The 25,005-nt window shown below is 34.8% G+C and overlaps 1 protein-coding gene across 2 annotated transcripts; it reads right to left on the reverse strand.

Annotated features, from left to right (window-relative positions):
* Positions 1-1,738: 1,738 nt before the first annotated feature.
* AP5M1 (adaptor related protein complex 5 subunit mu 1) lies at positions 1,739-24,996 on the reverse strand. 2 transcript variants are annotated; one of them, XM_019644896.1, is made up of 8 exons: positions 24,920-24,996; positions 19,282-19,927; positions 14,768-14,995; positions 13,262-13,401; positions 12,257-12,342; positions 12,049-12,167; positions 8,769-8,865; positions 1,739-6,498 (listed from the first exon to the last, which is right to left on the reverse strand). In XM_019644896.1, the coding sequence occupies exons 1-8, from the start codon at positions 24,940-24,942 to the stop codon at positions 6,416-6,418; spliced, it is 1,422 nt and encodes a 473-aa protein (XP_019500441.1). In that variant the 5' UTR covers positions 24,943-24,996; the 3' UTR covers positions 1,739-6,415. The 2 variants fall into 2 exon arrangements, with proteins under 2 accessions (XP_019500441.1, XP_019500433.1); XM_019644888.1 differs by lacking the exon at positions 24,920-24,996 and adding an exon at positions 24,501-24,908.
* Positions 24,997-25,005: the final 9 nt, after the last annotated feature.

The raw sequence follows: 25,005 nt of genomic DNA on the forward strand, positions 1-25,005 counted from the left end.
TGCCACTGGTGCTCCAGTTCTATCGTTTTATATATAGAAAATGAACCATATCCTTCAGAAACCAATCTGTTAAACTCGTTGAGAAAGTATGGGTACACTGAAATGAGTGACTCAGATGTGAAACCTTTGCCTTTTGCTCTTCAAATAGAAATACTTTTTAGTCACTTGACCCATGCAACATTAATGCCAAAGCATTATCTGTTCAATCCTAACTTTGTTTAAATAAATTCTAGGAAACCTTGTTTTACAGCTTGAACACAATCATTACTCATCAACAAGAACAAGAAATAGAACTCTTATGTAATTTTTAAATTTTACATGATGCATATTGAAAAAGGCTGATTTCAAATGCATATTCTAAAAATGTAATGGGAAATAATCAAGTTATTCTCCACATTTTTAACACATTTCAAAATACATAAATGTTTTCCATATTAGTTCAAATGTGCATAGTTCCAACATTTAAAGAGCCCCAGCTAAGTATTTTGGAAAATTCAATGGTGTTACATTCTTCACACTAAACATAACTATAAAACAGGCAAAGAAAAGAAACTCTTCCTTCATTCACTGGCAAATTAACCATGTTAACAATATAAGTAAAAAAGATCACATTTATGAAGGCTATGCTTCTAAAAGGGAAAAATCACAGGGTTTAAAAATATAGTCATTAATTATCTCTTTATAACCTGAAGAGGGCACTCAAGTCCCTTGCAAGAAAAAGTAAAAATGTTAAAAGGGATAACAACAATTTATTTTTCATTTTTATTATTAAAAGTGTGTTATCTAGACCAATTTTTTTTAACAGAAACTCATTTAAAAAGACATTTAAAGGAAACATAGTTTGACTTTAAATGTTTAATGGATTATCAAAATACACAAATTTTCACATCCTCCTGGAAAAACAGTTCAGCAGGTGGTTTCCATTCCTGGGCATCCATCAATCTGTAAATGCTGTGCATCATACGTTAACACCACGCTGCCAACAATTATGTAGATTAGCCATGGCTTTGGAGAAATCAACCTGGACCTCAGAGTAGCCTGCTTACAATGCAGTAAACTAGTAATGCAGATAAGGCCTTGTACTGCTCTGGGTTACATATGGACAATATTACCATATCCATAAAACAGTTGATGAAAACAACGAGAAGCTAGTTGAAAAGCCCTCAGTCCATAAGAGTTCTAATCATTTTGTAAGAGTGATCTCATGAGTCCTTTGGCAATTTTCATTTTAAAGAATCTCTTCATTGTGTACGGAGAGAAGGTATTTGAATATTTGACTAGATATTCTTCTTCCTCTGACCTGAAACTAAATATTTCATAGGGAAACCCACCAAGTTACAAACACTGACATATTATATACATTACATAAATATACACACGTATATGTTTTATAGAGATTCTTTCTCAGATGGCATATTTCAAAATATATTACAACATTTTATTAACGAAATACTGGGGGTGCAAAACAAATGTATACACATTTTAAGAGATGTCATCTATGTATTACTTTTCATTGTTAAATTGAATTAAGTAGCAATATGTAGTATGACATTCGCTCAAAAGATGGCGTTAATCAAATGAATGCTAGCATCACTCATTGTATTAACAATTTTAAGTTTTTTCCTTTCTTGAAATGTGCATACATTTTTTTGGCACTGTGTTTACTGCAGAGTAGTGAATTATTAAAAATACTAGTTTCTTAGCAACATAGCCAGGAGATTCTGCCTTTCATCTTGTATTTTTTCTGACCTTCAATTTTACTGCTGTTAAGTAACTTGCTATCAAAGATATTTGGAAACAGTTTGGTTACTAAATTGAAACTAGAGAGCCTGGTTGGGTACCAAGGTAAGTTACACATGTACTTTTTTGAGTCGTTTTAATTTAGAAATTGGGTCACAAAAAGTTTGAGCTAAAAAAAAATATATAAGAGAATTATGAAAATACATAACTTGTATTGCAAATTGCTACTAGAATAATGAATAATTATAAAGCATTTTAAAAAGGCTTTATAATTTAATAATTAAAAACAAATTTTGTTACAATTATGTTTCTTTAAGGAACTTGAAATATATGTCAGGACTAGATAACCCAAATTTTGTATCTTGCAAGATAAATATTGACATTAACATTGGTAAGTTTTTTTTAAAAAGGAGAATTTTTTGAGACTAGCATGAAACACACCTTAAAATTTTATTCTTAAAATATTGTGCAAAATTCCAGACTATTTCAAAATTTAGTGATGAAAAAAGTAGTACCCAGTCAAATGAAAAAAAAAAGGGGCAGAAAAAATAGTAAACAATACTGTGGAAAATGGTTATTTTAATAATTTAAAATAATTACTTAGAAGTATTTTTGTAATGGCATCATTTACATTTATGAAAAAAATCATTCTGAAAATGAATGCAATTATTATGATGGCAACATAACAAGTTCTTTTCCTCAAGAAAGGGGAAAGTTAACAAATGAAGCTTTGAAATCAGAAGTCTCACGATAGGAATAATTGTGTATTACATATTTTCCCCAATTGGATTTCTTTACCACATAGCATGACATTTTTTTTTTTAATGGGGAGGGTGGGAAGAAACCATGCAGTTTAATAAAATAGAAGCATATTCTCAACCTAAGTTATAGCCACTGCTTTGATTTTTAGGTTATCTCTGGGCCAATAAGAATACACTCTAGTACATGAAACAAAACTAGAAGAAATACCTTAGAATGTAGTTTTTTTTTTCCAAAGCATATATTTTCCTAAAAATCATGTTAAGCAAAGCAAAAAGAAATGTTTGTTCTATTACGTAAGAAATAAACTTCATTTGGTATTCAATTGACTTTCTAACTTAGCAGACAGGACTTTACATCTTCAAATACAGAAAATAAATTGCATTCTTGGCCCTTGCTTTAAAAGGTTAGAGAGAATAAACGCACACCCTAGTAGTGTTCTAGTGATCTCCCTAATCTCAGTTGCACTTTGTCAGAAAGAGGTAACTGGTAGTTAAGTGAAATACCCTAGATCAAAGGGGGATTAATCACCAACTGAATCCTTGCTGAATAAACCTGTCATTCAAGAAAATTATTTCCACTGAACTTAGCAGAGGATTGAAGGTATTTGCATAACAGGGACCAACATACTTCAGCCAGGTTAAAAGGTTCAGAATTCATCCCATGTTTAGCTTTTTGCCTTCTTTTCCTTTCAGCAGCCTGGTACAATGGTTTCTAATCTGATAATACAGCTAACTATCTAAATGATGTCAGAACAGGAAAGTATTGCAAAGTTTGGATGAGGGATGGATCAATTTCACTTTCAGTAACTCCTAAATCTGATTTGTTGGAATTTAAGATGTAATCCTAAAAAAGTCCCTTAAACCTGACGACTGTTTATTAACATCCCTTTTCTGACCTTTGTCTTAGAAACAACCGTACTGCTGTGGCAGCGGTCCCCGAAGAGACTCAATGAAAACTGGACCTATCTACCTCCCAGGAGTGGTGCAGGAGTCTACGAATGTCTATAAAGTAGTTTGGAATACTGTAAGAAGAAAATAGAAGAAAAATATTAGCAGTTGCTATTATTTATAAAATTGTGCTTTGAAAGATCTTAAATCATAAAATATATAAAATCGCAATAATTTTAGCTCATCAGAAATACTGAGCTGGTGTAAAAAAATTAAATTTTATACAAATGTTTAATCAAAAAATTTTTTTTGAACAAAAAATTTTCTGAGGCCATTACTTCAAACCTGAAATTTAAATCATTTAAAAAGTAAAAAAAAAACTGCCTACCACTGAAAGGATACTGCCAGCTTAAAAGTTTAAAAAATATTGTTTAGTAAAAATTGAAGAAAAAAAGGGTTTTACCAAATTCATAAACTCTCTTTTCTGGAGTACATTTCCAGAAATTTAACACTTTTTTAACCTTTTGGGTCTGCTGAAGAATAATTACTCATATGATATACATCAGATTTCATAATCATATTTTGACACTAAAAGGGAATTTAGCAATTTTGCATCTAGAGTAGGTCTGACACCATCCAAATCTAATTGGAAGTAGGTGCTCATATTCACTGCAAACGCAAAGCATCTTTCAAGTTAAAAAATGCAAAGAATAGTTATCAAAGAAAATGAATAAAATCCATAGTGAGATAATTTTTTTAGAAAATGATTGAAGTTTTAACCCAAGAAAGGACTCTTAGAGTGTCTTATAGCTTAGAATAAGAACACGTCAATCACGATTAAGCTTCTGGAATCGGAATCCCTTTGAAATGCAGCTGTTTCTTCTTTAATTGTGGCAGCGGAGTTGGAAGAAAAGAAAGGTCCAGCCTTAAAGATGAGTAAGGAATACAAAATAGCTCAGGATTAGTTGTGGAGTTCAAAGGTCGCTAATTACACTAAGGAGTTCCCAGACACAGGGAAAACATTAAACAGGTCACCTACCAAACGGGAAGCAGACTTTGTCTTCAGAAATTATCCTGAAGTGACAGATTTCTAGACAAAATCAAAAGCATCACAGTGTGTCCAGCTGATCTCAACAGGGTGAAAACATGAGTTGATTTTAGTTCTGTAGCGTTATGTTAGAATGGAATGGCAACAGATGGCATCAGGTTGCCCATCGCCCCCATACTTTTCCATTACTCCCTAGATTTTCCTCAGCTTTCTAGAAATGTCAAACCAAAGATTCACTGGTTCTTCTGATTGCTTATAAAGAAAGTTTTCCTTAGGGTATTATTATACTGAATCTCTGCCTACTCACTAGATAAATGCCTCCTGCTTATCTTAGTGTACTTTGCTAAACATTTATACAATCAAGATGTCCAAATGGCTTCATTAATATTAACGTAAGTTAAATGTTAAGCTTTCCTTGAGTTTAAGAGATCGAAAAACTTTAGGGGAATGATTTTTTTATTCTTTCAAATGGAAAGTTTTTATAACTGATTATTTATGATTAGGCTAGAATAACAAATTAAAGTCCTGGTCAGACAGTTATTCCATTTCCTTTGTTGCTTGGGATGATTCTGCACAGAGAACATGTGGCATGATAATGCCTTGCAGAAAATGAGTTTATAATGAGTAGGATTGACCTTAATTTAAAAAAACCATATTTCAAATCCTAAATTTATATGCAATATCCCTTCAAACTCTCATAGCTCTCTTTCAAGGAGCCAGCAGCTTTTTCTAAGCTTTAAGAGACTCATTAAAAAATAGAAACCAAGATATAATTTAATTGAATATTAGTCTGTAACATTTTTTATAATGCTTCTAATTCTGTTCTGTAAAAAGGCACTTGACATGGATTCAGTTTTGAGGATCTTGAGGTTTCATCTTTTCTTGAATGGTCACTTAAAGTACAACTTAACAAGTGAACTGCTTTGAAAACAAAATGAGACCTATAACTATAAAGATAGGTAGAGAATAAAGAGTATGACTAGATGGTTCCTGAGGAAACCAAGAGAATGCTAATAAGAAAGCGAGAGTGAAAATTTAAAGAAAAGAAGCTATATGAGACTGAAATAAGATAAAATGATACTCTCTAGCCACAGAATGGCTTTTGAATTTTTATCCGAGTTCATTCATTAATGAGTTTTAATATAATAGAAGATGAAAAAAGCACTATTATACCTAAATGTATCTTTACAAATTTGGCTGCAGACATAAGTGATTACAAAACAGTGTTCATCTTCTAAAGGTATCCCACCCCTCTTAATATTCTTGCAGACACCCTAAGCAAAATGTTACTGTGGCAGATTAACAAGCTTACCTGAAAAGTAACTCTAGAACAGAGATAAACACTTTAAGTAGAATAATGCAGATTCTTTATTAGTCAATAGTATAGTTCTGGTTAAGAACAAGTTACTATTTAAACAATTTTCCTTTGTTTTCATTGGCTGTTTTTTCAAGAGATTTAGTTGTTTCTAATGTGGTTGTTGGTATTCTGTAACAACACAACGTACTAGGAACTTAGTACTCAGGTTTGGAAGAGTAAATCGTATTTTATTTTGCACATCATCTACAATCCAGAGCTGCGTGTAGCTCTGCGCTAAAGAGGAGCCTGAGCTTGTATCCAGAAGGATCAGGGGAGAAAGAGGGATATGATTGATTAGCCAGGTTGGCTACAGGAGCAGGAAGTAACAGGATTGGCAGGGTGATCTATGACTAGTCTAAAATAAGCCTAAAATGAATCACTACTGCTTTATGCTCTGAATCATATTTGAGTAAAATAAAAGGGTAACAAAATTGGAGACATTAGTCTTTAAAATGTTTTTTCAAACTATGTCAGACTGAAAATGTCAAACAACGGCATTTTAATAATTAAATCATTCCATGATTTTTTTCACTCATAGGTTATATGTATACACATTAAAAATAAAAGACTATGATTTAAGCTATGCTACTATTGTATAAATTCTATTTAAACATGAGACAATTACAGTAATAATGATCCATATGTTACTGGAGCAGGAGCTTTAGAATTCCAGATGTAATATTCCGAAGAAATTAGTTTCCGGTCTGGGAAAAAAAAGAAATAAATGATAAGACTAGTATATTAACAAAAATTCAGTAAGAGGACAAAGTCATGATACTTTAAAACTGTGGAACACAATTATCTCAAGGAGGGTAGTATTTTGAAATATTTATTTTAATTTGATTTTATCAAAGATGATAACTTTTACCACTTTGAAAATATGGGTTCGTTACATATTTAAATAATCCATCTTTAAGCTTATTTATGCCAAATTTATGCCAATATCCTTCATTTATGCTAAATCTGCCAACTGTTTCCTCACATTTTCCCTAAATTCTGTTTCTTGTGGACCATTACTTCAACTACAACTACAACATAAAAATTTTTATTGGTTTCCCTTCTGTAACCTCTTCACCATGATACTGATTCTGATCTTCCTATTCTCTACCCATTCTGTTTCAAAGATAGAAATAAACACCCGAGTTTCTAATAATGTTTTAAAAAGATTGCTTCAGTGGTTTCTTATAATTCTCACCAAATTTAAGCTTTTTTAAAAATAGCTTTGTAGCTTTGAACTAAAATTTTCTGATATGTTAAATTGAGATAATGCTCATTTGGAGCTAGACACATGTAAATTCTTATTATTACACACATCACTAAATATCTAATTCTGCCTTTTCTACCTTTCTTCTTCATAATGAAAAGGGTATATATAGATAGGATATATTACTTTATCTTTTTCTTTCTTTTTTTTTTTTTTTTCCAGTTTGGGAACTTATTAACATTGGGAGGGAACACAGTATATTGGTTAGGGAGCCAGGCTCCAGAGCCAGACTACATGAGTTTGATTTGCAGTTCTGCCATTTATTAGTTATGTGACCCTAATCTCTCTGTTCCATCAGCATTCTCATCTGTAAAATGGGGATAACAACACTTAATAGGGCACTGTGAGGATTAATGGGTTAACATGCATAAAATATTTAGAACTGTGCTTGGCCCACAGTAAGCAATGAATGTTAGCTATTATTATTTACTATTTTGCATTCATTAGATACAATCTAACATAGTGGTTTGTTTGTATTTAAGACAAAACCACTGGTTTGTCCAAACTGACATAACTATATTATGCTTTCATAAAAAAATGCATTATGAAGACTAGTCCATCTATACATATGCATTTCTTTAAAAAAACAACCAACAAATGATGTAGGAGAAAACACAGGGAAAGCTTATGGAGGTACAGAATGTGGCTTATTCTGATTACATTACATAGATTTTATTATTGCCCTTCACAAATAATTGCTTAGAATTCTATAGATCTGAGTTCTATAATTCTTTTGAAACTTTCAAGTAAAAAGTCCTGTCTTATTCTTCCTATTTTAAAAACCCTAATCTTTAAGAAATAGTTATCTAAATACAATAGCTTTATTCTCCTTAATATATGAGGCAAAAGGTTTCTGCTTACATTTAACTCTATCACATTCTAGCTACTTTTCTATTCTATGGCACATATATGTATTTGATCTGAATTAAATAATTTTAAATTCATTTATAAATTGCTTTTTGTCTCCCTATATTTTCATATACTATATATATACTGTATGTATGTATATGTGTGTGTATGTATATGTGTGTGTGTGTGTGTGTGTGTGTGTGTGTGTGTGTATTTACAACCAACAAACTCGCTGAAGGAAGGAAACCTTCTTTCTATTGCCCGCCTATTCATAAAAGAGAGGGTACTAAATAATGCTCATTGACTACAACATTTGCTAGAAATATTTAAAAATTTAAATAATCATATCTAATGTAAATTGAATCCACGCTACATGCTAAGCATCATGTTAAGTGCTTGGTTGATATAATTTTATTTAAACCTCATAACAATCCTGAGGTAAATAATACTATCATTTCCATTTTATAGGTGAGGAATCTAAAACTTTGAGTTCACTAGCTTGCTTAAAATTACACAGATAATAAATTATCTGAGCCAGACTCTTGTGAGTCTAACACCAAAACCCCTGTGAGCAACCTCTAAATAAAAGTGTATATTATAACGAGAGTAAAACAAATCCAACTTTATACTAAAGCCCACCTCTATGCCAATCCTTGCTCTTCTAGACAATTTTATAAACAGGAGAAGGCAGAGGACAATGTAAAGCACACAAAGTGATACACAGAATAGGATCAGGCTGGAATTTTTATTAACTGGGCATATCCTCTGATCTCTTTCTGTTACATTTTAATTTTACCTTAGGTAATAACTGCATAACACCATTTTAATTTCATCAAGTTAGTTTGAATCTGTACAACTTACATGTACTTATTTTTGGTTTTCCTGATGCAAAAACTTGAACTGAATGCTGATCCGCATAACACCCAGTAAGTGTATAATCCAAGATCCTAAAATGAAGCTAGAAAAAGAAGAGAAATGTATCAAATTGAAGTGATTCCTTGATTAAAATAATGTTCACACTTTTTCCCCTTGACGTAATTTTAGGAATTTACTTCACACAGTTCACAAAATTAAAATCACAAATATTAAACCTGAATATTGTATATTGTGTGTGCGCACAAGCGCATATATATATATATATATATATATATATCCCGTTTCCCCTTTGCATTAGGGCAATTTCTTTGTAAGGCTGCCATTATGAAGAACTTAACACACAGCAGGCGCTTCTCTAATATGAACTCTAATCCATACTGCAAGGTATTCATATTTTTATTGGGTTGTCGGAAAAGTCATGACGCATTTTTCCAATGAAAAACATAGAAAAAAATGCGTCATGACTTTTCCAACAACCCAATACAGAGATGGAAGCCATTAGCATCCCGGAATGTAAGTAGCAGAGCTGGCATCTGAACTCAGACCTGACTGGCTATAAAGTTGGTGCCCTTCCCCTGTGGTGTCTGGTGTTCTGTATATTCTCTTCTATCTCTAACCTATGTGACTGTGATATACTTCAGATCCTAATTCTTCCACAGGCAGAAACGTATACATCTTCTACCAAAACACAAGAATGCAATTATTAAAACAGAAATACTAGTTTATTTTGTATTTAGAAGGTGTTTAGAAGGAATGAATTGTTCTACTTAATTTTCCAGAAAAATGAAATTTAACTTTTACAAAACTAAGCTTAGAAATTACTCCTTCTCTCACCTATACAACCTTTCCAAAATGTAATCCATAGTTCCTGGATTTAACTGATAACGTGGCGTCATCAGTATAAATGCCAATTATTATGTTGTGCTATTATATAATAGGGAAGGCCATTAGGACCTTCTTTGAAGGCACCACATTTGATGCCTCAGTCACAGTGATATCCACATTAGCTATGAAAGGTCTATATCTTATGAAGCTCCAGTCTCCTTTTGCTGTGGTTCTCTTCGTCTTTGCTGCTAAAAGCTCCAGATTTTGCAATATCCTGGTATCTTTCCTATACTTTCCCCCTTCCATCTCACTTCCCTACAAATCTCTCCCATTTCCTAACTTCATCCTTCTAATTGCCAAACTGATCACTTGCATAGAATGTAATTTTCAGATTTTGTAGCAATTTTTTTTTCCAGTTCCAATTCAAATTATCTGTCATAGTAAAGGGCTCTTGCTTGCTTATTTAGTATAATTCTGGATGCTGGAAGTTATGAAAACGTTGATTTCCACACAGCTTGACATTATAAATCTATTAAGTGAACACAAATAATGGGGTACATGCTTTTGATTAAATTATAACTGGTTAGGTGATGGAAATGAAAAGTCATAATCCGTACCTTTGAAAGACATACTATATATATAGTAACATTCCACATTTCTTTTCCTGAAAAAATATCTGAAAGTAGGAATTTTTATAGTGATTCTTGTGGACATAGTTGAAGCCGAGAGAGAAGAAATGAATACTGCTAGTATACTGTGACTTCACTACCATGTCCCTTAATTGGTTTTATGAATAAATTTCAATCTTTTTTTATTTGTTACCATTCTATTTAGGTTTTCCTGCTACCTTTTCGATCATCCCTTCTACTTCCTTCATTGGTTCTTCTGAATCTTCCTGAACCTTATTTTCTCTTATCTTTTCCTGATCTTATTCATTTCCACTAACTCAACTATTTCTTCTCCAAGGAGAACTCCTAAATCCTATACACAGTTGCACTCTCTCTTGAGAATCAAGCTCCAGTACCTACTGGACACTTACACTGGGATATGTTGCTATCATCAGCAACATACACAATATGAAGCCCACTCCCTCCTAACTTTCTCCATATCAGTACTTTCTTCTAAGTGTATTGATTCATTTATCAAATATTTATGTGTTAGGTACTGGACTAGATTGTTGGTAGTAAAACAATGAATATTCAATGAGACGGTTTCTGTCTCTGCTCTCCTGGAGCTTCAAGTCTGGTTTAAGTTACATATTTTTTTTTTTAGTAACACCATCTTTGACTTCAAACTATTTCTTGTCTCTATATTTAATTAGTGACCATGACTTTACCTTTATTACAATGCTTATAACAGTTGCTTCCTTTTATTCTCCTCTTTTCTCTTTTTGTGACACTATACTAGCTCAGCATCATTAATTTATTACCTTTCATCTGGAATACTAATATAACTAAATAATACTTTGTCTCAAGTTTTTTTTTTCACTCATCTTCCTCACATCTGTTCTAGATTGATCTTCATAAAGTATTGCTTTCTGAAAGACCACTCCCATACTTAATAACCCTCTGTTGGGCACAACTGATCTCACAGATTCATTGCACACAAAGATGCCGCAATGAAATATGTTTTTTCTAAGTCACAAACATGACTGGCGATAGGTTACCTAGAGGGGGAAGACATGGAAGCAATGAGTCACGATACTTAAATTAACTGTTAGATATTTGAAAATTTGTGTGCAATGAATCTGTGAGATCAGCTGCGCCTGACACAGGGTTAAAAAATAACATTTTCTAACAAAGGAATTAAAAGTTAGATTCAAACCCTCTACAATCCAGACTTAAATCACTTATCCAGCCTTATGTATTACTATTGTTTCTGGCACTGGTTCCTAAATATGCCTTGTTATCCTTCATTCCTTTGATTAAGTCATCTCTTTACCTATACAAATATTAGTCAATTTTCAAGGCTTCGAATTCATGCTTATCTGGGCCTCAGAGTTTCGCCTTAAACTCCATCTGCAATCCTTTCCTTGACCACTTTGGTCAGAAGTATTCACTCCTTCCTTGAAACACCAAAAGCAGTTAGAATTGATCAATTATTGACATGGATTATTGAAAAATCCATACAGGGCAAGGACAACATCTTGTATTTTTTGTATACCAATCTCAAATGTGATAACTAGAGCTGAGTAGAACTATTGTAGATTAAGTTGAGGTGTTTCGGTCATACTTAACTGTTTCACCTTAAAAATTTTAAAGTATTAAGTGAAATGGAAAGTGACTAATAATAAACAAAAAGAATCTCACAAAAATTTTAAAAAGAACTTAGCACAGAATTTTAAAAAAATGGCCAGAAAACAATAAAAATCAATTAGACATATGCAATTTAGAAAGAAAGGAAAGGTTTCTAATGTAGTGAGCCATACAAATATATTTACCTTTAAATATGCTGTACTTCCAATGCAAATGTGGTCAAACGGCTGCTTCACATGGCTCTTAGCTCCAAAAGTTATAGTTCCAGAAAGGCTAATTTCCATTGATTTTGGGAACTTCTGTCCTAAAAACACAAATACACCAATCAAATATCCTAAATCAAGTAGATTGTACAGCAAGTGAATGAGAAATAATAAACAAAACCTAGCTCACCAATAATCCAGATCAATAAGCTTTTTTCTCGAAATACTTCAAGCTGGCCAAAACTAACTTTGTATTCCACATGTGTGATTGGACCTCTTTAAAAAAGAAAAAGACACAATAGAAAGAAGTAATGACGACAGATAAAACAGTTTTAAGAACTCTAAGTCAAAACTTGCTACTGTTACTTAATGCAAGGACAGCATAAAAGCATATCTATATTCAAGTCTGCATAACAGAGTAGAATAACATTATATCTCAAAAAAACACCAGTTATAATAAATATCTTTGGTGATGATATACATTTCATCATTAATTCTAAAGACAACTATAAAATTATATTGAATGTATTAATACAGTCACATAGATTGGAATAACATTAAAACCATGATTTTACCATATATTTCAATATCCTTTGAAAAGAACTATGCTGTAGAACAAATTTACAAGAATCTATGAAGACATACAGCTGACTCTTGAACAACATGGGTCCCCATGCAGTTCAAACCCATGTTGTTCAAGGGTCATCTTTTTCAATCCCCGGCGGGACTCTGCAGATGTGGAGGGCCATTTATAGTTAAGTTTTTGCGGAGTCAAAATTTATACGTGGATTTTGACTGTGCGGGGTTCAGTGGCCCAACTCCTGAGTTGTTCAGGGTCAACTGTAATCTTGTGATATAGTTGTCTTAATTCACCAGGTAGTTGATACTTGGACTTGACTTGTATGTAGACTATAGAGAAATTGCTAGAAATAGAGCCAGGAGTGAAAGAATACCTAAGGAATTTACAGTGGCTGAAGTTTATATTTAGTAGCAAGTTTAACCAGAAATGTGAAGACACATTTAAAGGTAAGGAGATTATTTTTATGATTATGCTTTGGTTCAGAATCAGCATTCATTTCAATAACAAAAGTATCTTAACAATAAGATAAAAAACAAAGACAGGTAGTTAATTGTAGAGCAGGGCAAATGTACTAAGGAAGGCAGAAATTATGGCATCATGTTATTTTATTCCTACCTATTGTAAAACGGTATATGAGCTTCACAGAATTCAAAATTATTTTTCACACTTTCATGAAGTTTTAAATTAACTGTTATTTTTAGTTGTACTCCTTCCTCTTTCATTTGGTAAAAGCCCAAAATTGGTGGGACAGGAACCTGGAAACAAGCATAAACAAATTTTTTATATAATTCTCTGTTAATGGGTCTAAAATATCAATGGTGATTGAGAAAAAAAGCCTTGTAATTAGTAATATAGTCATTACTATGACTAATGGGTTACTTCAGGTTATTTTAATAATAGATGATAGAGCTACATTCATTGTAAGGGCAGGGATTCTTCCATCTCTTTCTGTTTTCAAAGATGAGAAAGGTGCCTTACAAAGGTGTGCTATACATGTTTTTCCCTGCTCTGGCTCATCCAGGTTCTCAATGATCTGCAATTTATGACGTGCACTAGACATGCTGATCACTGACACCCTGCCCACAGTTCCCGCTGCCCGCTTTGTACCTTGTGACACCTCCTCTCCCTAGCTCAGCAGCAGCTTACTAAATTGGTTATCAAGAACTGATTGAAGGGGAGACAATCTGTATGCTGGGATGAGTCAATCACTCTTTATGGTACATTTGAAGTAAAAAATAGGAAGGACCTACTTATACAGTATAAGTCCTACAGCTGTAGGTCCTATGCAAGCAGAGGAAGCCAGCTAGAAGAGGAGGCCAAGAGGCAGAGATGAGACAGACCTTGAGGACAGGGTGATTTTAATGCTTATTTTCTGGTTCTAGTTCCAGTATGGACTGTATCTATTTTCTTATCCTTGAATGACAATGAAATTGCCTCTTGCATGCTCGAAATAAATTCCCTTTACTTAAGCTAGCTTGAGTAGATTTTTCTAGACCACTGATTCACAATTAGGACAGGAGACAAATAATATAGTAGGAAAGATGTTGGATTTTGGGATCTGGAAAATTTAGGTTGAAATCTAGACTCTGTTACTTGTCAGTTGTAAGACCTTGTGCACATCATTTAGTTTCTCTGACTGTCCTCATCTGTAAAATGGGGCTAACTGTACCTACCTTAAGGGTTTTAAAAATACTAGAGAAAATATATGTAAAGGCCCTAGGACAATGTCTTACATACAGTAGTTATTTAATATGCAATAAATAGTTATAAATAATTTATATATTTGCAACTATAGTTGCCTGGAATTAGGGGTATTTTTATATGTTCAGGGTTCAAACCATTACTAAATCATACCAGAATCTACTCTATACCATGAACTCCTTACTAGGGAACATTAAAAAAAATCCCATTACTTTGAAAACCATTCAATGTTGTTAATAGACACCAGAGATAAGAGGCATCCTATTCAAAGAACCGCCTATTCATTTTCATCCATCAACCACTGTCCGGTAAATAACTCATGAAAAGTTCTCCTTTGGACCAAATGTATAAATGGCTTGTTCAAAAGAGAATTCATAATATAAAGATTAGCAAAGTCTCAATTTTTCCAAGGTTGTTTACCTGGGAAGTGTAGTAGCATAAGTTGAATGACTCTAACGGTGGAGTGAATGGAAATTTGTAAGGTCCACTAAATGCAGAATCATCCATTGCATCAATGCTACTAGAAGTCAGAATGGCAGAGTCAAGAGAAGTCACACAAGGATGAACCAGAATATCCTGAAGTGGAGACCCATTGGTGGGGAGGCTCAGGCTGATGGTAACATTTGGCATGATTCCTTCTAAATCACACTGCAATACAAACAGAAACAGATTTTACTGAGATCTTAGAAGCATACATCTGCGTGAGGCTTTTCTGAATTTATCTGACTCATTTTCCACAACTAAACTCACTTTTCTCTCAAGGCATTGTTCTCTTTGCTTTGTGTGTTCTGGTTAACAGTTCTATCATGCTCTCTGACACTCATGCGAGAGACCAGGAGAGCCTTCCTAGAGCCCTCTGCTTACATCTAAAACCTTTAAAAAGCTATTTTAAACCCAGACTTCTCTCCATTCCTGTCACAAACACACCGGTACAGGCCCTTACAGTTTCTGATACAGCTCTCCGAATGTATTTAGATTTGTTTTCTTCTAATCAAGGCCAAGTTACGTTAATAAAACATTAATTTTAATTATATTGTATCCACGCTCAAGACCTTTCAGTTCTGTGTTTCTTTTCATTGTTTGGCTCCCATCTACCTCTTAACCATTTTCTACCCTGCAACTAAATGCTGCAGTCATATTGGACACTTGAATTTCCCGGAGTAAATCATGTCTTAGGTCTCCATGCTTCTGTATGTGTGATTCCCTCCAGCTACAATCCTCTTTTCTCTGTAATTTGTTTGAGGCCTCATGTTCTATATTGTCACCTACACAGCCTACCTCTGCCATGTAGAGATTCGGAAGGTAGAAGGGAAAAGGAAGCCAGTATCTTGGAAGGTCATGGAAGCCAGATTTGACAGCTTCACAAACTGGAAGAGCTCAATCTGAGCTCCTGCTTTAAGGCCTTGGTGGCCAGATGCAGCACTGTCACAGGCCTGTCCATGAATTTCTGCTTTGAGGTTGTAACAGAGACACGATGGCTTCTCAGATGTTTCTGTGGACCCTGGCTTCTTGATCTCCTCCCAGTGTTCAGGCTGAAGTCATTAGTGACTGTTTCTGAAAGGCTGCAGCTAGAGATCAAACTTTTACTCTCCCGGCTCCTCTTATATTTGAGTAAGCCCTAATTTCTATATTAAACACCTTTACTCCCATAAATCTTATAGCGGCTTTTTTCATGACCCAACGAGACTGATGATACAGCTTACTTATGTGTGTGGGTACTCAGGTTCTTCCTTTGTACCGCAACTCTAACTTGACCTTTACCTTTATTAAATACCCCGTTAAAGCTAGCCAACTGAGCCATTTAAGGCTTACTGATATGTTTTGTGTGGCTAGATCCACACAGTTATTTTAAGTTAGTAGAACTCAGCAGGTATAATGCTTAGCTCCAAATACCAGCAGCTAGTTCCATCATCCTATACACAGTCTGCATGATGCAATAACTACCCACCCTTATAGGTATTTGTCTCTGCCCCTGTTTGTTTCCCTCTTGAAAATTTCAGTTCTTTGAAAGCAAGAATTGTTATATTTTTCTTTGTATTTCGAGTGCCTAGCATATTGCTAGGCCCAAGAGATACTCAAAAAAAGTTTGCTGAATGGATATCTCTTTTTCATACGGATCCTACCTTTGTTTTCCTTTATAACATGAAATGTTTCACCTTTTTATGTTTTATCTACTGCTTGACATATGCATGAATTCAGGAATATATTTGCATACAATGTAAGCATTTAAGAGAACAGGCAGGCATTATGAACAATACCACATACAATTAGTGCTTTATAAAGGTTCTTTCAGTGACAGTTACAATGGCAATCACATTTGAAAATAAACATGCCAAATAGGGCTGGCTGAGTGGCTCAGTTGGTTAAGAGTTTGCTTAAGACCACGCACTCTGAGCAACAGGGTCACTGGTTCGATTCCCACATGGGCCAGTGAGCTGTGCCCGAGCTGAGATGCCAACAGGTGGCAGGATGGCTCAGCTGGTGAGAGCACATGCTCCTAAAGACAAGACTGCCTGTTGGATGGTGGGCTATGCCCACCCGCGGCTGGGACTGAACTCGGCACCTTGAGCTGAGCTGCTGCCTGGATGGTTCAGTGGATAGAGTGTGTGCTCTTAACCGCAAGGTTGCTAGTTCGACTCCCACATGAAGAAGAAAAAAAAAAAAGCCAAATAATCTTACTACAAAATTTGAAAATACTTTAGTGTTTCAACTTCTAAACCATCTGCTACTTCACTCTATGTGAACTAGCGAGAACAAAAAGTTTTGTTTTTTGACAGATATTAAGGAGGTAATAAAATAAGCAAATATTAATAGTAAATACCATAAAAATTTAAAATATTGTTTATACTTATTAAATTAGCTTCTAACATTCTTAAAAGGATTAGAAAATTGTAACCATTATGGAAACCACCAACAAATCATCTGCTTCTTAGACATTTAAAATACCAGATCACCAATCATTCACTACAGAATGAGGACATCTATGTACTACCCTTGAAGTCAATCTGGCATATGTAAATATGGACTTTTAACTAGGAATGATAAAAACAGAAGGGCTCTAGAAACTTATCTGATTTTAAAAATGAGAAAAAATTTTAAAAATTAAGATTTTCCCCAAAGACAAACAGAATTAGTGGTGGAGTGGGGACTAGAACTTCATTCAGTCCATTGGCTTTCAGTTTACTGGATTTTCTACTAGGACTAAAATAAAATGAAGAAATAATTATTTCCATTTACAATAGGATTCACGATAAAACTCCTTTAAATACTAAGCTCCTGAAGTACTTAAATACTAATGCTCCTGAAGTACTTAAAAAATGTTTGGCTAACAGTTATACTATTTACATACAAGCTTAAAGAAACATTTAGCACGTGGGTTAAGGTACACCTCCATTCTTTTTATTTTTATAAGAAAGTTTTTATAGAAGAAAGTTCTCCATCATGATAATTTGTATCAGACTAGGACGAAGAACTAATCCAAAATTCCCATACACCACAAACTAGGGTTCGCCTATCAATGAGCTGAGATATTTAGTACCATGATATTAATTAGTAGTAATTTATAGATAACATATTCCCTTATTGTCTCAGGATGAAAAAAGAGAAATAGTGAATTTTCCTACTTTCATCTCATAGAACTTAAAAGAAAAAAGGATCAACTACTTTAAGACCTGTGAATAACATAGTCCACGAACATCTCAATTTTGGAGCTATTTACAATAGTTATTTCTAATAAAGTTAATAACTGGACTGTATTTCTTATCATGATGGAAGTGAGCATTAAGTTTAAAACAGACACATAAACTCTTAGGTTACTTTAAAGTTAGAAAGAAAAAGGAAGATCCAATTTGTCTTCCAAGACTATTCTAATTCTCTATTCTTGAAATCTACTTTCACCTACAGGATTTGTATATAACTACTCAACGTTAAGTTTGATATATAAAAAGTTTATTTTTGTAACTGTGGAGAATAAAGGAAGATATCAAAAAAATAAAGATACCTGGGAGTATTAATATGTATTTGTAGAACTGATCATTGCTTTATTCAACATGGCACTGATCACTGCTAACTGTATTGTTATTTCTATTGTCTTTTCCTATTTTTTAAACTTAAACCAGAGAACCCTATATTAACCTATTGACTTGTTTAAATAAAACAAAGAGTCCTTCAAAATGGTTTTAGATATTAAGTCAGATGTGTGCCAATTTAATCCCCTCTAGAGAAAATGGAATTTAATGAATTTAACAAATTTAACAAATTCTTTGACATTCTTTTTAAAAGCTTCAGCCTAATTCCAGCCTCCTTGAACATGGACCAGACTTAGTGACCTGCTCCTAATGAAGAGAAAATGGTGGAAGTGACGCTATCTGACCTTTCAGTCTTGGTAATAAAAAGAATAGCTTCCACCTGTGCCTCGTGTCTGAGTTTTTGTCTCTCTGTCTAATCATTTGATCTATGGGAAACCAGTCACCACATTGTGAGGACATTCTTAGGCAGCTGTTGAGAAGTCCACATGGAAAAGGAACTAGGGCCTCCCACGATTAACCAGCCATGTGAATGAGCCACCCTGCAGGTAGATCTTCCAGTCTCAATCACACCTTCAGGTGTCTAGTGCTTCCATTGAAATCTTGACTGTGATCTCACAGAGACATCACACTAGAAGTTCTTAAGTTGCTCCTGAAGTCTAGCCCATAAAAACTGAGGATAATAAATGTTCATTGTTGGGATAATGGGGCAATTCATTATGCAGCAGTATTAACTAACACAATTAGTAACAAATGCAAAAAGGTAACATTACAAACTTTCACATGAATCTAACATCTAATGACTGCTGTTTATGATAAAAATCAATGTCATATAACAATATAAAATAAAGTTAGTAATTTTTACTTTTCTCCATAGACGTTAAAACAAATACCAGAGAAAAATCTCACCTTGCACGTGACAGCTCCAACGACTTGCCATGTATCTGCTATATCCCGTTTATCATATTGCATGGATTTTACCTTTTCGGTAATAGAAATAGAAACTTGTGGTTTTCCTTTGTATGTTCCAGCTTTCCAGGCTGGCTGTTTTTGTGGATGAGTCACAGAAGCAAAATTAATACTATCCAATGAATTCTGTAAGTTGGCATCTAACAAAGTTCCAAATGGACATGCCTGCAGAAGCAAGTCAGGCAATTGGCTGAATTTTGTATTTAGTTCAGTGTCATTTTTTTGACCTGAGTAAAGAAAATCCTGTACCCCAAAAAGAAGTTCAAAGCCTTGTGAAATTGCACTAATGCTAATTAATGGTGGTCGAGGGGATAAAGTTTGTTCAACTAGTGGAACACAAGCATGTATTATGCCATTCTTCACAAAAGCAATAACTGGCCAGAGTTCTTCACCTCCTACCGGAAGTCCATAGATAGATGTCTTATTGATGCGTGAACAGCTATCACGACTCTCTGTGAAGTCCTTATCCTCATCCAATAATCTAAGTTCAAAGAGTAGTGATTTAAGAAAGGGACCATCTTCAGGAATAGGCACATAACTTGATCCATTGAAGACTTTGGCTCGTTTTTCAACAGTTGGAAACCGTCTGCATTATGGAAACAAAAACATTATGATTCTTCCAACTGAAATAAAAATGGACGAATCCCAAAATAAACAAACAAAAAATCAAAACACAGGGAAAATGGTAAAAATAACAAAAAGCACACTAACATATACATACACACACCCAAAAAAACCTCAACCAAAAAAATATTACCCATTAAGTTCTGACTATAGTAACTAACTGTTGCATACTTGGTATATTATCTCAAATGACAAAGCATCATTACCTATTATTAAAAATAATTCAATTTAAGTTTTCAAATAGGTAGAGCACATGGTTCTAATTCAAAATCCTAGTTTATTGGCCACTCAGATTCCCACTTGGTGGGCAAGGAGTATATATACCTGGACACATGTTAGACATCTATAAGAGCTTTTTCCCCTGATGCCACCTTAGTAAAGTAGGACCAAAAAAAGTGGTTCAATTTAACCCTCTCCAATTTTGAATTCACTAGTTGAGATGATACAATTGTAAAAGGAATGTTCTATTCTACTCAGCCTATAGTGTATAATAAGCACCCTGAGTCTTTTTGTCAACCCCTGCAAAAAAATGTAAGAGAATTTCAGTAATAATGGTTTACCTCTACGTCCTGGAAGATACTATGAGGTAATTAAAAGAATAAAATCTGAATAATTTTTTATGGTTCGCATGCTCTAGGCTAAATGGTAAGTTACCAATGCATCCCTTTTTTGGGGAGAGGGCAGAATTTGCTTATTTACAGAAACGTTAGATCACATTTTCTTAGTTCAAAAAATGTTTTCCCCATTCCTTACCTCTCTACTCCAAAGTTCAGAACAAAGTCATCTATTACCTATTAACTTCTGTGTAAATCACCTAATTTTCCCGTTTATTTTCTTATTTGCAAAATAAAGGGGTGGCTAACGAACACACCAGTAAGTCTCATCAAGGATCAAGAACACATGTGGCCAAAATAATTTATTCACTAATACTATTAATAAAATATTGATGTTTATTAATATTAAAAAGAAAAAATAAGAATGTATTCAAAGTTATCAGTGTATTAGTGAACCTCAGTCATTTACATTCTCATGCATTTTCTTGATTGAGAAGGGGAAAGAATTAGCTAGCACTCCAGTAATGGACTAGTAGGTGAATGCCATTTCTTTCTCTGACTCTCTGGATAAGAATAGTTTAGAACTTTGGACTAAACTCTATACAGTGTTTTATCCTCTAGTTACCAAGAGGATAATTAAAATTCTTCGTAAGCGGCAAGAATCTCATGATTGAATGTAAAGTTAAGAAGTTAATCTGGGAACTTTTACAATGCTTCAATATGTGCTCAATAAATATTTTTGTTGGATGACTCAACCTGTCGTTCAGATTTATTCTAGGTCTTTTCTAAAATAGAACTCAAACTTTAAATGGCCCAACAACTAGGGTCTACAATACCAACCTAGCCAGACTTAACCTGATACAATTGCTATCTATCCACACAGTAAACCTTTAAAACAGAATCTACACCGTTTTGTTGTGGGGGAAAAGTAGTTAGTTAGACACAGAAAAAAATCATTTGCGGGCCGGCCGAGTGGCACGTTGGTTAAGAACTGGCTTGGGACGCCAGAGGGCCCTGGTTCGGATCCCACATATGAGGGCCAGTGACACTGCCCTCCACAGCTAAGATGCTGAACAGCAGCTCAACCTGGAGCTGGGCTGCCATGAGTCACCTGCGATGGCATAGGCTGCAGCACCTGTGGCAGTGAGTTGCCATGGGCTATCGTGTGTAGCCAGCAGCCAGCATGAGCGGCCAGCAGCTGCCGTGAGCGGCCGTCCAGAAGCCGGCGACTGATCTGCCTCTCCAGGGAAGAGCGCAATGATGGTGCCAACTTGGGCCAGTGAAACATCCTCCACAATTAGACTGAAGAACAAAAAGACAGCAACTTGTCTGTTCCCCTTTCCCCAATTCCCCAGCTCTGTTCCCATCTCCCAATTCCCCAATAAAAAAAATCTTAAAAAAAAAAAATCATTTGCGTTTTTAATTCTTTAAGGATGACCATTATCTGTTGGCATATATGTGGGTAATATGCCAGTGCATATCTGTTTAGCCCCACCACCAGCCTCAAGAGGTCAGAAAACTGAAAATAATAAAACTTAACTGGCTCATTCAACAATACAGAATTAATAAGTGACAGACGGATGATCTGAACCCAACTTGTTCCATAGAGATGTTGAAATGCTTACCCAGACACATCTGAATTCTTCTGAAACATTCTGAGCACAGTGGGAAAAAATTCTGAAAACAAGCATGACTTCTTCAAGGAGCTTATTTTTTAAGTCGGAAAAAAAAAATCTTACCTCTGTGGGATACTAAGCTAAGCTCCAAAGCTACAGATATAAATACAATATGGCATTGGTATAATAACAGACAAAGTAATAGAACTGAGACAGAGCAATGTTTATATGGGAGACACAACGAATTATCAAGAGCCCGACAAATCAATAAAGAAAATGTATATTGTTCGGAAGATGATGTTAGAAAACTGGTCCACAGTACAGAGAAAAACAAAATGGGATTCCTATGTTTACACCACATCCAAAGATGTATTAAAGACCTAAATATAACAAATAAAATGATAAAGTTAAGAGAAGATAATGTAGGAAGATATCTTTGGGAAATAGGAGTAGGGAAAGAAAGACTTCAACACATCTCCCAAAGCATTAACTACTTTGCTTGCAATAAAATTAGTGATTTCTGTTTAACCAAGGGTAACATAAATGGACAATGATAAATTATGAGAAAACATCTGTGATAGCTAAAACTGACACAGGACTAGTATCAAGAATAAACAATGAACTTCCGTAAATTAATAGGAAAAAGCCAGCAACTCTCAAAGAAAAAAAGAAACAAAGGATATGTACAGGAAATTCACAGAAGAGGAAACCCAAAGGAAACCTAACAATCATTGCTACACGGAGAAATGCAAATAAAACTAAGATACTGTACTGCAAAAACTGGATACACAGGAAACCTCGTTGACTGCTGGTGAAAGTATATACTGGTGAAGGTATTCTGAGGAGCTAATTATTTGGCAATATTTAGTCAAGATCAGCATAGATACGTCCCATGGACCTTTTGAGAATATCTACTGCGGTAGTGTTCTGATGGCAGAGTTGGAGGCAACCTGTGATATCACTACTGGGGAGGGAGGGAGGTAAAGTGTGGAGGAATGTAAACCATGGAGTGCTACAGAGCAAACAGAAGTAATGGCCTAGATCTGCACTGTCCAATATAGTAGCCACTAGCCATATGTGACTATTTCGACTTAAACAAAATTGGGTTCCTCAGTTACAATACCCACATTTCAAAAGCTCAATAGGTACATGTGGCTAGTGGCTACAATATGGGACAGCATAGATTTAGAACATTTTCCATGTTCATCATTGCAGAGAATTCTATTGAACAGTGCTGCTCCAGATGAACACAAAGTAACACGGAAGTTTCTTAAAAATAGTACTGAGCAAGTTGACAAATGTAAGAAAAGGAAATGAAGTCTATAGCACAATTATGTAATTTGAAAAATGCATACACAAACACACAAATATAAGAAAAGTAACAAAGATAGGCACATGAGTGACCTGTGAGGGGGTATAAGATACCCAAGGGAAAATGTAAGTAAAACTTGGAGTAACTTGGATAGACCATCCTAAAGAATATTAACCTTCTTACTTGAGGTACAACAACAATAACAAATGTAAGTCAGGTATCCTGGGGGAAAATGGTAAACTCCAACTCTGATGCTCTTAGTAACAAAAGTTGTTTAGGTTGCAAAAAGGGAGTTTTTCATATCTACATTGTCAACCACTTTTCATTTAAAATTATACTCATATTTATTTGTCTCAATCTAAATTTAGAGCTATGATACTTTACCCTAGAGCTTTCCTTGGGGAAGAATGAATTTGTTGGCAAGAAAGAACTGTCAATAGCCACTGAGAGTAAAAGGTGAAACAGATGACTCAATTGCCACCCACACTTTACAATGAGTTATTGTATTTTGACAAAATGTGGCAAATTCTAAAAATGGAACCAGATCAGCTTACATAGTTTAAGAAAAAGAGAATACGATTTTTGTACTTTTTCAATTTTCTTCAACAATTAGGCACTTGAAAGTAAACCTATCTGAAATTGTCTAGTAATGAAACATAAGATGAAAATAACAGTCTGATACGGCTCAGCAAGGATTTTCCAGAATGAGTTAAAATGTCCTTGAGTAACTTTTATTATTAAAAAAAAATTTTTAAACATGAGTGGTGCTCAACAGGTTTCCTTCCTTTCCTTTCACTCTCTCCTATTAATCCTAAGCAGTGGAGTTAATTTTAAGACACAGTAATACTAATACTATTAGAAAACACAGAAAATATGTGCCAGCCATAAACTCATTTAATCCTCACAACACTATGAGGTAGTATTAAAATCTTCATTGAATAGAGGTTAAGTAACTCGCCCAAGGTGGCGGACCAGGGGTACTTTGCATCACAAAACTATGCTACATAGTCTATCCCTCCGATTCATCATTCCTGAGGACTCAGACTTTTTTACCTGGAGAATCTGACGATGCCACAAAGTGGGGTTCCCGGTTCGTGACTTATGAGCCACACTGCCCGCTGAGCCATGCTAAGCCGCTAAATCATCAGCTCATCTTTAAGACCGCCAACGAGGAAGAACGCAGACCAGCTTTCTCTCACATGGACTCTTTATTAGAAGCCCCGAGACTCACTCATCCTTCGCTACCTTCTGCTCCACCACAAACAGGTCGGGCTCAGCAGAGAAGCTAGCTCCTTCAGACGCAGTGACTAAAACTTCTGAGTCCTTCCCGGCCAACGCGCGTCACAAAAAGTTCTGTGAATTCGTACCTAGAATCTTGAGAAACTTATTTATCCCCGACATCCCTAGCACTTTCTTCCTCTGAAGTCCACTTCCGGGATGGTGGCCCGCAAGGATCAAGGTTCCTCACTCACCCGAGCGACGAACCTCTCAGCATATCACCGGCTGCTCGCTTCGCACGTCCGCCCCTCCCGACAGCCAACTCGGCGCGCGCAGCTCC

The sequence above is a fragment of the Hipposideros armiger genome, unplaced genomic scaffold (genome assembly GCF_001890085.2).
Source record: "Hipposideros armiger isolate ML-2016 unplaced genomic scaffold, ASM189008v1 scaffold_5, whole genome shotgun sequence".
In the NCBI taxonomy this organism is placed as follows: domain Eukaryota; kingdom Metazoa; phylum Chordata; class Mammalia; order Chiroptera; family Hipposideridae; genus Hipposideros; species Hipposideros armiger.

Bases quoted from the DNA above. Each gene is read 5' to 3' on its own strand.
- AP5M1 (XM_019644888.1), bottom strand. From the start codon at position 24,574: ATGGCTCAGCGGGCAGTGTGGCTCATAAGTCACGAACCGGGAACCCCA. The intron at 19,928-24,500 runs GTAAAAAAGTCT...TCCATAATGCAG, and splicing joins GGCATCGTCAGATTCTCCAG to ACGGTTTCCAACTGTTGAAA. The intron at 12,168-12,256 runs GTGAGCTAGGTT...TTGTGTTTTTAG, and splicing joins CTTATTGATCTGGATTATTG to GACAGAAGTTCCCAAAATCA.